This window comes from Natrix helvetica, assembly GCF_964273705.1.
Source record: "Natrix helvetica genome assembly, chromosome: 4".
In the NCBI taxonomy this organism is placed as follows: Eukaryota; Metazoa; Chordata; class Lepidosauria; order Squamata; family Natricidae; genus Natrix; species Natrix helvetica.
Window position 1 is genome coordinate 72,318,313 of NC_138550.1, and position 14,474 is coordinate 72,332,786.

Consider the following 14,474-nt stretch of genomic DNA (forward strand, 5'->3'; position numbering starts at 1 on the left):
TTTGTGAAAATAAAGGTGGGATATAAATAAATAAAAGGATGTCATTACCCACCAAAAAACCCACTTCTACTCAATTTTGGGTAATTTACCCAGGTTTGGAAAGTAATGCTGGGACCTGCAAGTTTTAGTCCAAAATCCTAACTTATAAAAACACCCTGGCTACAAGCTTTACTCCAAGAAAACACTTGAAAGCTTTTCGTTTTATCAATAGTATTTAAAAGTATAGAACACTTACACAGAAGCAAAGCATCCTGAATAATACTTTAAATAAATATTGTTTTATTTATTTGTGCTCTGGGTTTTTCTTTTGAGTAATTGAAAGTAATTCATTAGAGAGTATCTCCTATTATATAGATATATTTTGAATAGCACTATTAAAAGTAGAACAACAAATAAATATTGCCTCTCAAGAATAAAATGCATTTCAGGGCAGAGACCGGAAATACCTCAGTGAGACAGACAGAAAACCGTAAGCTCTGAAGAGCCTCATGTAAATTCTGGCTGGCAAACCGAATGCTGAGGATCCTTTTTGGATCAGAACTTTCCTGAAGGAAAAGTGAAGGAGGAGCTGCATCTCATTAGACCCAGAGGAACGCAATAGGTTCCTCATAGGTCAGAGATTAGCTCTCTGAATCAGGTCAGGAGAGGCAGCATGGCTGCTACTATGCTAAAGCTTCTGGACTAAGCATCTGAGCAGGAGCAGTGCATGGAAGGAATGTAGAAACCTGGTAAGAAGATTTAAATAACCAACTGATACAAATCAGAACTTGGAAAAGGCAAAGAACCTTGTGAGTAGAAAATAATATTGATGGATAGATTGGGATTTTGGTGGAAAGAACAGAAAGAAGAAAAAAACATTTGTGGTTTAAATCATTAAGCCAAAAGAGAACTGTTTGTTTTAAACAACTTGGAGACAGAAATGAGAGAACTGAGAACTGACTAACCCATTGAGATACAAACTTTGAATTTGGATTTGAAAAGATTGTGTCTTTAAAAGAGATTAATTGACAATTGGGAACCTCACAAGGGGAAAGGGGATGGGGGATTGGAAGCTAAAAATACACCAAGGAGACTAGCTTTGTTTGAACTTGTTCTAATTTACATATCTTAAGCAACTCGAATCAATGAGAGGTGGAAGTTAATAAGAAGGAAAATCAAGAAAAAGCACTATTTTCTTCGTTCATAACTCTATCTTTCCTGGATTTAAAACTGGATTTAAAAATATCAAATTGTATTGCTGAAAAATCATCAAGTTGAAAGAATATGGAGCCATTTGCTGGAAGGAAGAACAAAGAAAGCGAAGCGATTAAGATGTCTCCCCCTTCTCTTTTTCTCCATTACAGCTGAACTGGAATATAGAAGCTGGAACAGAATTGGGAAATAAGAAGAAACCGAGGAACTTAAATTATAATCAACTGTAATTTTTGAACTGGACATTATGGAAAGTTGGGAATTTGAAGAAATACGTGAAATTATAAAAAATATGCATGAATCATTAAAATTAAACTTAAATAGAATTCTGAAGTTAGAAATTGAGGAGAGAACAGGAAATGAGGGAAGAAGGGGGGTAGTGAAATTGTAGAAATAATGGAAAATAAAAAGCAGACAAAAGATTTCACTGGGTTTGACAGTGGCACAGAGAAAATTGAAAAGGGGGGATATGTCCCAACAAAAAAAGAGGAAGGGATTATAGAAGAAAGGAAAGGAAACAGCCAGACTAGGAATAGAGAAGAAAGAGAAGAAAGGAGTAATAAGAAAAAAGAGGAAGAGAAGACAGGGAGACAGAGGATATTGCAAAAGACACAGCAGTGGGAGAGGGAAAAGTTTGAGAAGGAAGAATATATACCCAGTAGAAAAAAAAGCAGTTTAGAATTTGGGATAAAAGGCTCACTAGCAAGAAATTGGAAATTATTATGTGAATATAAAGTAGAGGTATGTGATTTACTCTTTTACATGATAAATAAATTGAGTTGCTTATTGATTGAATATTATAATGAAAAGATAATGAAATATAGATTAAAATATATGAAATATGGATACACACAGTGAGGTGCGTTATTTTATATAGCAGATCAACGGAATTGTAATAAGCATTGAATAGCAAGGATTGTAATTTAAAGATAACTAAATGTAAGCTAAGTAAAGATATGGAAAAATGGAGGGGGAATTTGAAATATACTTATAATGGAAAACTATTGAGATTATAAAGACAGAACTAAAAATTGGGGGCATGTAATGATGTAGAACTATACAATATTATGATGAGAATAGCTGGAAATTGTAACCAGGTCCACATTTTGGCCAAAAATAAGTTTGGGGGGGTGGGGTGGGTGTTTATTTATTTATTTATATATATATATATATATATATATATATATATATATATATATATATATATATATATATATATATATATATATATATATATATATATATATATATATATATATATATATATATATATATATATATATATAGTGTGTGTGTGTGTGTGTGTGTGTGTGTTTGCATGTATGTGTGTGTGTGTGTGTATGTATGTTGGTTTTGTTGTATTTGTTGTATTTGTTGTGTATGTATATATAATTGTATTTGTTGTGTATGTATATATGCTGGTTTTGTTGTATTCGGGTCTTTTCCCGTGTAAGATTGAAATTGTCTTTGCAACGTTTCGGCAAGATCTCACCTGCCATCTTCAAGCTTGGGCTTAAAATGGGAACGGAGCTGCCATCTTTCTGTAAAGAGGGGATGGGGTGCTGGCTTTGTTTCAGTAAGTGGAATGATTGGTTGTGTGGTTGTATCATGATTGGTAGATTGGTGCTGATTGGTGCTGGCTGTGTGTGCATTGTTGTTTTGTATTGTAACGGCTTGTTGGTGGGTGGTGTTCGTTTGTTGGCTAGGGATGGTTTCCAGATGTTTGGTAGGCGGGAGGTATCATCACGTGTATGTGTATGTATGTATGTATGTATGTATGTATGTGTGTGTGTGTGTGTATATATAATGTATTTGTGTTACAACCCCTGGTATGCCTATATATATATGTTTGTGTGTGTCTGTGTCTGTGTCTGTGTGTCTGTGTCTGTGTCTGTCTGTGTGTGTATTTGTGCTGATAAATAAATAAAGGGAGGCTAGTATAGATCTATTTCAAGTTATTTAGCTCTCATCAGCTAGCCATACCCTTACTGGGATTTGAACCTGGGCTGTATACATATTAGGCAGATATCTTAGCCTCTAAGCCACAAGCTCTCCTCCCTTATCAGCTAAGCCAGGGAAATAGGTATGTATTTGTGTTACAACCCCTGGTATGCCCAAATATGGGAGGGAGCTCACTACTACCCCTTTCTGTCCTTCGGCTCATTACAGAGGACCATCCAGGGAGAAAACCATATTTTTATTTTTAATGTTGCCTTTTTATATTTGTGTTGTATTTGTGCTGATAAATAAATAAAGGGAGACTAGTATAGATCTATTTCAAGCTATTTAGCTCTCATCAGTAGTGAGCTCCCTCCCTTATTTGGGCATACCAGGGATTGTAACACAAATACACACACACACACACACACACACACACATATATATTGCATGCCTGTCATTTGTCATTAACTGAACACTGTGTTATATGCAATACAATGCAGTGAGATGTGTATATTGGTGAAACAAACCACCACTTCACAAGGGCATGGCACAACATAGGAAATCTAACCAATCTATACAATATGGAAATAATTAGGACTAGCAGCCCAAAAATGTATTTAAAGTATTGATTAAATATAAACACTGTTAAATGTTACATGTTTAATATAATAATACAAATACAAATATTACTGAAAGTCTAAGATAATAGTTTAATCATCTAAATGTACAAAACAGCTTTTGAAGGGAAAAATGGTTAATATGGATAGAAGAAGAACACAGAGATAATGACAATGAGTACAAATATGAAATTGCTTAAACAAGCAATTCTCAACCATACTGATTAGACTTAGTCCCATCAAACAGTAAATCAACAGAAAGTATCATCCCCATTAATTAATTCTGCAGTGAATCAATTAAAACTAGTATTGTGTATGTATCATTACCATTGCTATTACCAAAACTACCACTGCTACTATCGCTTTAGCTGTTGTTATGAATAGCAATAAGAGAAAGACTATGCAGTGCAGAAAGTTGAATGGATTCATTAAATGCAATTAAATAACAGCTATAGTCTGAGTAAAGCAAATTACCTGATTGAATTACTAAATTTTGGAAGCTTTTCTTCTGACCGTTCCATGTGATAGCCGTTAGGAATATTTTTCAGTGATACTTGGCTCAGCACATTCTCAGACTGGCTGCTAGTGATGGAGTGCTGCAGGGGACTCCCCAAATCATCATCCATAACCCTGGCCATCATTTCACCCTGTTTCTCTGTTGCCCTGTGCTCCAGACCTTCCTTCTGGTTAGTGAGGAATTTCTGTTCTGAAAATTCAGAACTTTCTTTGGTTCTTTGCTGAATAAGAGGTGTGAGTGGAGCTTCAAAGCTAACACAGCTGTCTGTCTCATCTGTAAGGGAAAGCACATCCAAGGAGTCCAAGCTGCTGTAGTATGTGCCCTTCATAAGGTCAGATTCCACAATTTTTTCAAAAGTAGAACTGAATCCATCCCTGATGTCTTTAAATGCAAAATTTTCCCTGTCGTGACTGCTGTAATGGAGCTTAGATTCTGCAACAATTAAGCTGAAATGAAAGGACATATTATATCAGTTAAAAATTTATGCACAATAGATTCTATTTTTGTAGACTTTAAGGAGGTAATTTAGGACAAAACTTTTCAATTGCAAAGAAATAATTTAATTCAATATTTGCAGTTAATCTTTATTGTTGCAATAATCTATAGATCTAAATCCATTTTATAGTAGTACAGCTAAATTATTGCTAATAATTTCTTCTCTATTTTCAAGAATGGAAAAGACAGAGTGCTTGATTTCTTAAAAAAATTCTACAAGATGCTGAAGAGGCAAGATGTTGTCCATGAAGCGTGGCCACTGACCATAAGACATAGTTGGATACTTAGAAAAATAATCCAATGTAGTTCTTTCTAAATCTGCTTTGATTTAGATCTGAATCATAAACAAGAGATTCGTATGCTATATCATTAAAGACACGATAGTTCTGCCAGATGTTGGGAAAAGGTTATTGTAAAGCCCCCTTTTATTCTGGTACTTTTGCTTTTCCAGTTAGTTGCATTCTTTATATGTTTTCTTTAACTGTCAGAACCCAGCATTGTTTAGGAAGTAGGTGACCTATAAATTAAGTAAATAAGACTTGGGAAATTGAAGCATTCTATATCCCAGCAATAGTTTAAGTGATCTCAGTGTTTTATGCATTATAGAATTAACACTGTATATCAACATAGAATATACTGAATCAGTAATGTGTTTCTAACTTTCCAGTTAAAGAAGAAAGGGTGGGGAGTCTTTTAATTTGTTTTAAAATCACATGCAACTTGTTTTTGTTGCTATTTTTTAAATAACATATGTTATTTCCCCCTTTCAGTGGGAATTAATTGTGATCAGCTTCAAGGAGCCCCTGATGCTCCATTTCCTATGGCACGTGCATCAGGCTCTCAAATCTATTCATCTCTAAACTTCCCTAGAAAAATGAAAAGCATATGACTGAGCAAATATTTGGAAAGCATCTTCCATAATATTCTTCTAACAATTCTCATAAATCAGAATTAGTGCTCAAAATGTTTTAATGCACCCCTTGGCCCTGAGACTAGATCTAATACTAAACAGATAAATCTATATTAGCCTATGACCTTCAAAGAGTTTACAATAATTTCTCTTAGAATTCCTGTCCAAGATGGCAGAGATTCATAGCCTAAGAAGGCATCTAGTGACACCCTGTAAGTGTTCCAATGTTCCCTCCTTTTAGTCATTGCAAAAAGATACTTTTGAACTAATGACAGCTACCAAATTCTTGCTTTCCTGGGACTATTCTAAAGTGACAAGGAATTTTGAAGAATTACTGAAAAATAAGAATTAATTTAAGTAATAAATGAATGCTAAACTCTGCTGTTCCTTGGCATGAAAAAGAATTCCATGATGAAGCCTTCTGAAAATACATTCTAGAACAAAGACGGTGAACCTTTTTTGGCTCGCGTGCCATAAGTGGGGGGAGCGCAGGGGGGTCGTGTACAGGCGTGCCACACCCATAATGCAATGCGTGACCCCCCCAGTGCGCATGCGCGCACTACAGGCGCCCCCCCATTTTTGCATGCTTTTTTCGCCCTCCCCAGGCTCCAGGGGCTTTATAGGAGCATAGGGAGGGTGAAAACAGCCTCCCCGGCCCCCCAGGAAGCCCTCCGGAAGCTTCAGGGACCTTCAGGAGGCTTCCCTGAAGCCTCCGAAGCAGTCACAACGACCCTCCAAGCAAACCAGAAGTCACTTCCGGTTTGCTCGGAGGGTCGTTTTGAGCACTCTGAAGGCTTCAGGGACCGTCAAGAGGCTTCCCTGAAGCCTTCGGAGTGCTCAAAACGACCCTCCGAGCAAACCGGAAGTGTGTTCCTGAACTTCTGGTTTACCCGTAGGGCCAGTTTTTTGCGCTCCAGAGGCTTCAAGGAAGCTCATAAAGCCTCCGGAGGGTGGGGCATGCGCGCTGGCCAGCTGACAGAGCAGCGCCTTGCGTGCCCTGACAAATGGCTCCGTGTGCCACCTGTGGCACGCATGCCATAGGTTCGCCATCACTGTTCTAGCACTTTAGTCCTACCAGATCAATGGAAAGATGAATGGTACTGTAGCAGAAACTGCTTCTCTTCTTTTAAAAGAAAATCATGGTTTCTCTATTTGTTACCTTATGTGTTCTCCTCCATCCTCAGGATAAAACTGCTCAGTAACATCCCGACATGATTGCAAACCATAATTGTTCCTTCTATCATTGAGAAACAACTCATTTGCCAATATGTTCTCTTTGAAAGCAGCACTGCCAGTCCTTGGAGTGGATGGAGTTTGTGCTCTGTCTTTATCGTTCTCTGTACCAGGCTTTGATTCAGCATGTAACCCATTTGTGTGCATTATGCTGCTGGTGCTGTCACTGTTGGTTCCTAATTGTTCTTGCTGACCACTGCTCTTCTGCATACTCATCTCCTGCCACATGTCTATTTCTACTTCCTCTTGTTTGCTTGCATTACCCAGGCAGTCATCATCTGTCTGGATTCTGTTCTCCATTGCTCTGAACGACTCGGCATCATTCTGAATACTGGATGTGATAGCTGGAGCATCCATAGGCTCTGTAAGATGCTCCCTCTTATTAGACATGATGATGGCTAGTTGAAACCCCGAGATATTTGATTCATTACACTCTGCAGTTGGCAGTGGAATATTTCCACTCATCTTTGACTGATTGTAACTTGTCCTGGGTTCCTCTGCCTTTTTTCTTGATTGTGAGCCTGCAGCCTGTGGTGACAAGAAAATAAAAAAAAACTACCTAAATCTGTTACAAAATGATTTTTAAAAACTCAATTTCTTTAAATTGTGGTAACATAAAATAGCGGTAACATTTTAAAACATTAAAAGATATAAATCTGCCAACTGGGGACACTCCTGCAGATGATGAGATACTTTAGCTCACAGCAAAATAATTGCTTATTGTAACTATCCTTCAGAGAGTTCTAATATCTCACAAAATTAATTACGTGTTTGGATACACAAGCTGGATTTTGCCAGTTAATAATTAAAAGTTAAAAACAGTAGCAGGGGCAAAAAGCACAGCAGGTAAAAATTTAAGGCGGGTTCAGCACTTCAGTTTGAAAGTCAAAAAGGTCCCTTTGGTGCACAGGGGACGCAAACGTAACCCTTGTCTACATCTCCTTAAAACAGCCGTGCCTTTTCCCAGGATCAAGCAAAATGGGATTTGCTCTAAAGAGTTGCAGAGAAGCTTTCCATTTGTGTCCCTGCACCCTCTGAGGCTTTCAAATATGGAGTCCCGCAGAGGCTTAACAATTATTCATTGCTGCCCTTGAAATAGAAAGCTATTGCCAACTTCCAGGAGGTTGTGAACAAAAAGTAAGATGTTTCCTTGGAAGGAAATTTCAGAGACTAAAAGGCTGTCTCCCTGAACTAACTAGAGATATCTTGAGGCCTCCAAGAATGATCTGAAAAAAATGAAAAGTTTAAATAGGAGAGGTAACTCTTAAGTATTTGTACTGTAAATTGTGAGCTTGTTCTAAACTGTTCAGGTCAACAGAATTCTTTAAATTTCTAGAGTTTCAAGTTATTCTACTTCACTAGTATTAACAAAGAGCATATAACAATCTAGACCAGTGGTTTTCAACCTGTGGTCTGCGGACCCCTGGAGGGCTATAATGTCATCACAGAGGGTCTGCAAAGGCTTAAAGAAATGTTATGATTTAAATCTTGATGGTCTTTAAGTCTTGATGGTCTGTTGCCAAGGTCCATGGCCACAAAAGGTATTTAAAGACCAATTTTTATTCCTGAATGCTGTTCAGTCTATTTCAACTAGAATTGATTTTTGCATTAATTGGAATGCTGCATTTTCCTTCTGATTTCAAAGAACCTGAATTCAGCCTAAATCAATCCAATTCAGTCATGTCTAAAAGCAACTGAAAAATTTAAAAAATCACAATTCACTCTTTTTTCAAATTACTCCATTTGGTAACTGTTCACATTTTTAAACACTAAGATGAGAGGATTGAAGGGGCACTCAACAAATTTGTGGATGAAACAAAAAAGGGGGAAGTCAGAAGGTAGATTCAAGATTCAGAAGGATTTCGACAGACTTGAGCATTGGACCCTATCCAACAAGATCCAGTTCAATGGCAAGAAAACTAAAGTCTTGTATTTAGGCACAAAAAACCCCAAACACATAGGTACAGGATAGTACGTAAATGTCTAAAAAGTAATGCTTTATGAGAGGGATCTGGGTGTCCTGGTGGATGACCAATTAAATCTAATTCAACAGTGTGCTGCAGTTTCCAAAAAGCCAACACAGGGATTTGACACATCAATAGGGAGATAGTATCATATTACCATACTATTATACACTAGTGGAGCCACATTTGGAATATTGCATCCAATTCTTGTCAGCACAATACAAAAATGATTCTGAGGTCCTACAAAGAGTGCAGAGAAGAGCACAAAAATGATAAAGTGTCTGGAAGCTAAATCCTATGAAGACCAGCTAAAGAACTAGGTATGTTTAGCTTAATGAAGAGAAGACTAAAGAGAGAAATGATAACAATCTTCCAATGCTTAAAGGGCTGATATAGGGAAGAGGGCACCAATTTATTCTCCATAGCACCTGAGAGTAGGACAAGAAGTAAATGGTGGAAGCTCATCAGAGAGAAATTCAACTTGGAAATAAGGAGGAATTTCCTGACAGTAAAAACCATTAAGCGATTGAATGGCTTGCATCCCAGAGTTGTGGACATTTTCAAGAAAAGATTGGACAATCATTTTCTCAACATGGTATGGGCAGGAGGTAGGACTAGAACACCTTTAAGGTCCCTTCCAGCCCTATGATTTATGTCCTTTGGTCTTCTCAGTCCCGTTAAATCTTCTCAGATCAGAATACCCTGATAATCATAACTTATGCCTTATTGACCATTTAGTTGGAGTACTGAAACAAGCTGTATGTGGGCTGCCTTTGGAGATAATTGTGAAGCTAGAACCAGTACAGAATGCAGCATTTATATTATTGGCAGATTGTCCTAGCCAGTCTAGGCATCTAGAGAGAGACTTTCCAAGATCCTTCTACATGAGTTTTGTGAGATGTGAACTAGATAACACTCTTTCTCAATGATAGCCCCACTCTTTGGAATACCATCCATTTCTTAAAGTATGGATGACCCCAACTCTACTTGCATTTTGAAAACAAAGAAAACATATTTTATTTCAGTATGCTTTCAGTTAATTTTCATCACGTTATTTTTGGACGCTATGGTTCATTTCAGTATATATCCTGATTAGAAGAAGATGACTGTGATTTTAAAATTGTAGAAGAAATATAATAACCTGCAGTATTCCAATGATAATCTTGATAACCGAAAATGTAAGGAATTTGCAAATGCTAGTAATAAATGTTAAGGAGCAAAGTTAAAAAATGGAATAAAATTAAATATAAAGATCAAACTAATGTCAACCTGAGGACAACCAGCTTCAGAACTGACAATGAAGCTATCACAGTAGGGAACAAGTTCTGCCTTTTAGGTTCAACCAGCAACAGTGAAAAACCAAGCAGTCAAGAAATGCATTGCATACTAGCATTTGGTAAAGCAGCCATGAAAAACTTGAAAAAGATACTGAAATGCCATGATTTCTGTACCTATAAAGATCAGAACTGTGCAAGCCATGGTATTTCCTGTGATACATTATGAAAGTAAAGGGTGGAGCTTAAAGAAGCAAGATAGGAAGAGTATTGACAGCTGTGAACTTTGATGTTGGAGAAGACTCCTGAGAATACAGTGGCCAGCCAAGAAAACAAACCAATGGATCTTCAAACAAATGAATCCAGAGTTCTCCCTTGGGGCACAAATGACTAGGTTCAAATTATGTCATGCCTTATGAGAAGAATCAGATCCCTTGAAAAGAGTCTAATGCCGGGAAAGGTAGAAGAAAAAACAAGAAGGAGATGATCAGTAGCAATATGGATGGACTTAATTACAGTGATGTTGAGTGCAGAGTTGGATGACCTGAAAAATTAGGTTAAGGACAGATTGTCATGGGGGAAATCTGTCTATGTGGTCATTAGGAGTTGAAAACTATCTGTAAACATAATAAGAGCAAAGAAATAGTGATATTTTGCTCCCCTCCTCCTTAACCACCCTGAGGTAGATCTTAATAGCAACCCTAACTCATGCTCAATCACACTCATTCTCTAATATCCTCTAGTGGTGCTCTAGATATCACTTATCTTGCTTCATTTCCCTGAACTCCTTGATAAATCAAAGAGAGATCCAAGATCTATAAGATGAAAACAGCCACATGAGGTTGATCCAATCCAAAGCTCTGGCTGTCTTTCCAAGCTATGATTAAAGCTTCTGTTGACTTATGCAGCAAATCTTCAGGAACAAGCCCAAGCTCTCTGAAATACAATGGATCTATCTGAAGTGGACTGATCAAATTGGTTCTGGTTGATCTGAGTTAGGTCATGGCCACCATGTTGGCCTGAACCTGTATCAGACTCCTCCCCAAAGAAAACAAATTGAAATCCTCCAAGCTTGTGGTAACTCAATGGCTACGGCTACATAATCAAGGAGCTCAGGCAGGGAGGTTGCAATGCAACAGAGAAGCTAATATAGCAGCAGCAATTCCAACTGATCCCTAGAGCCCTGGTTAACCATCAGGGTCTGGCATCCAGTTATCTGCAAGACTCTACAAGCCCCCAGAGTAGCTCTACCATCCCTATTCCGGGCTCAGGACTCAGTAATACTCACCAGCTGTCTTCTCATCCATGATTAAGTCACAGAAAAGGAAGATCTTATTACACTGCAGCTGCAGCCCCAAACCTCTGAAGGTCCAAATAGGGAAGAGGGTAGAGTGCAGGAAGCCAGAACATATCAGGACCAAACACCAGGGGCAAATTTCCCAAGTTGCAGTCTGACCTCTGCCTCCCACCATACCACTCCTTACCCATCAGTGCTGCAGTGCTCCTGCCAGGCCTGAAATAAGTAAAATGGCTGATACTGCCAAATCTATTAAGACCCCAGTACCATACAAGCACATTTACATTTATGATTGTGAACTCATAGAGAACATCTGACAGTCTTGCTGTTTTTCCCATAATACGGGCCAAACTGAACAAAAATTGAGAATAAATCCAAAAGCCAATTTGAAGGGGAAATGTGCAAGGAAAGAGCCAGGGAAGAGAGCACTGAAGAGAGAGTGGGGGGGAGGGAGTGAGAGCTCCATTCTCCGCTGCACGTGCAGGGCAAAAAGTCTGTGGGACTACGATAAAAAAAAACCCATAGTTCAGACCTTCCAACTTCTCATGGAAAAAAAAATCTCGCAAAGTTGGAAGGTGTCAAGCTTTTTTTTATCGTACTAAAACGAGGCCCCAGGTGTGCTGTGACATGTCCCTCCAAGCCATAGAGGTCCCTCCCCACCCAGATAAAGGGGGGGTGACTCCAACCAACAATGACCAATCACTGGACCCCATCATGAGATGGACTGCACCATCTAAATCATCCGCGGGGCAAAACTACCCAAACTGCACACTGGACTCACTGGAGTATAAGAAGCACCAAGGTTTTGAAGAGGCAAATTTTTAAAAAGTTAGGTAGGTAGATAGAGGAATATATAGTTCAGACCTTCCAACTTCTCATGGAAAAAAAATTCTCACAAAGTTGGAAGTGTCAGCCATTTTTTTACCGTAGTAAAACGAGGCTCCAGGTGTGCCGCGACACGTCCCTCCAAGCCGTAGAGGTCCCTCCCCACCCAGACAAAGATGACCAATCACCGGATCCCTATGACAGCGAGGACGAAGGCAAAAATGACCCAATGGTGAGTGAACCAATCCAACCCTTCGTCTTCCCAGCACACCTCACAGCCCCAAAAACAGGAACCTAGGGTACTTTTCAAGCCCTAATAGGCTCAGACTGCACTAGATACTTGATTAATCTAACCACGGTCCTGAAACTGGGGATTAGAGTGGACAGACTGGCCCACCTGATCAGATTCGAACAGTCAATGGGTCCCTATTTGGGGGAGCCTACGCCACCCACCTGACCGAACTAGTGAAGCTAGAGCTAGTGAATCACTGGAAAGCAATTCAATTTGTAATAGCCCCCAAAATGACAGACACAGTCATGCTGGGACTCTCCTGGCTAGACAAGTGGGGCCTGACCATCTGGTGGCAAGGGGACAACCGGAGACTGAGGATAGCAAGAAGATCCCAACCCCCTCCACATCAGCAAATAGAAACATTGTCGATGCAGGAAATCCTCCCAATGGCCCCACCAGAACAACTGGCAGTCACTTTTGACAAAACCCCAGAGACCGAACAGATCCCCAGAGAATATCAGGATTTCATGGAAGTATTCAGCGAGGCCAAGTGTGATGTCCTACACCCCCACCCACCCCCATCATGAGATGGACTGCACCATCTAAATCATCCGCGGAGCAAAACTACCCAAACCCAAACTGTACGCCATGACATCCCGGGAAATACAAGAAATGCACAAATACATACCCCTGAAATCAATACCTGTACTGATTACAATACAGTAATACAGTAGGTAGGTAGGTAGGTAGGTAGGTAGGTAGGTAGGTAGGGAGAGAGAGAGAGAGAGAGAGAGAGAGAGAGAGAGAGAGAGAGAGAGAGAAGGTAGGTAGGTAGGTAGATAAGAGGGAGAGAGAGAGAAATACAGTAGGTAGGGAGAGAGAGTATGTAGGTAGATAGAGGGACATATATATAGAGAGAAATACAGTAGGTAGGTAGGGAGAGAAAGAGAGGGTAGGTAGGTAGATAGAGGGATAGAGAGAAAGAGAGAGAGAAATACAGTAGGTAGGTAGGGAGAGAGAGAGAGTAGGTAGGTAGGTAGGTAGATAGAGGGATAGAGAGACAGAGAGAGAAATATAGTAGGTAGGTAGAGAGAGAGAGAGAGTAGGTAGGTAGGTAGGTAGGTAGGTAGGTAGGTAGATGTTTCCAGGTGTATTTATCCCTGTGCTGGAGAAGGAAATCGCTGACAACCTGCAGCACCTAAGACTTTTTTCTGCTGGCACAGCACTTGATCAATGTAATTCTCATCAATCACTCTAACTAAAGAGCTTTCCGAAAGGAAAGGAAAAAAAAGTTTTTGCACTCTACAAATCTCTCAAAACCGGTCCATTTTTCGCAAAAATGGGCCCATTATGTTTCAAATAAAAGGCATGAATAGCCTTGTGGGGGCTTGCAGAGTGCTCCTGGGGGGGTTGGGGGGCAAAAATGAGCAAAGAATGGCCCGTTTTTTGTCAAAAATAAATTGCATGCATAGCCTTATGGAGGTTTATAGAGTGCTGCTGGGGGAGCAAAAAATGGCCCATTTTTGCTCATTTCTGCTCTCCCCAGCCCCCAGGAGCTCTTTGAAAGCCTCCATAAGGGTATGCACAGCTATTTTTATGAAGGGGGCAGGGCTTCGGGAGGCAAAAAAATGCTGTATTCGTTGTATAAGACGCACCCAGATTTTCAGCCTCTTTTTTGAGGAAAAAAGGTGCGTCTTATACTCCGAAAAATATGGGATTTTTGCTTTGCACAGGTTGCCTTCAGAAAATGAGGGGAGCCGAATGTCAACTCACAAAGCATTCCTGGCTTGCTCTCAAGTTGCCATAGGCAGGGTGATGGGGAATCGAGCCTCACAGTTGCAGTGAGGGTATTGCACTTCAGTCAAAACAACAGTACATTCCAGCCATCTCTATGTCAAAGCCATCTCCACGGAGACCCACAGTGGACGGAGGGAGGAACTTCTACAGCCTGCAAAATTGCTTCGTTGGGGAATGTGAC

General features: G+C 39.5%; 1 protein-coding gene across 3 annotated transcripts in view; it reads right to left on the bottom strand.

Annotated features, from left to right (window-relative positions):
* PSD2 (pleckstrin and Sec7 domain containing 2) overlaps positions 1 to 14,474 on the bottom strand; it is a 124,533-nt gene that overhangs the window by 87,591 nt on the left and 22,468 nt on the right. For all 3 annotated transcript variants that reach the window (XM_081951823.1, XM_081951822.1, XM_081951824.1), the window contains exons 2-3: positions 6,831 to 7,432; positions 4,224 to 4,712 (exon numbers count right to left, since the gene is read on the bottom strand). In XM_081951823.1, coding sequence (XP_081807949.1) covers positions 4,224 to 4,712; positions 6,831 to 7,432 — 1,091 coding nt within the window. The remainder of the gene's footprint in view (positions 1 to 4,223; positions 4,713 to 6,830; positions 7,433 to 14,474) is intronic.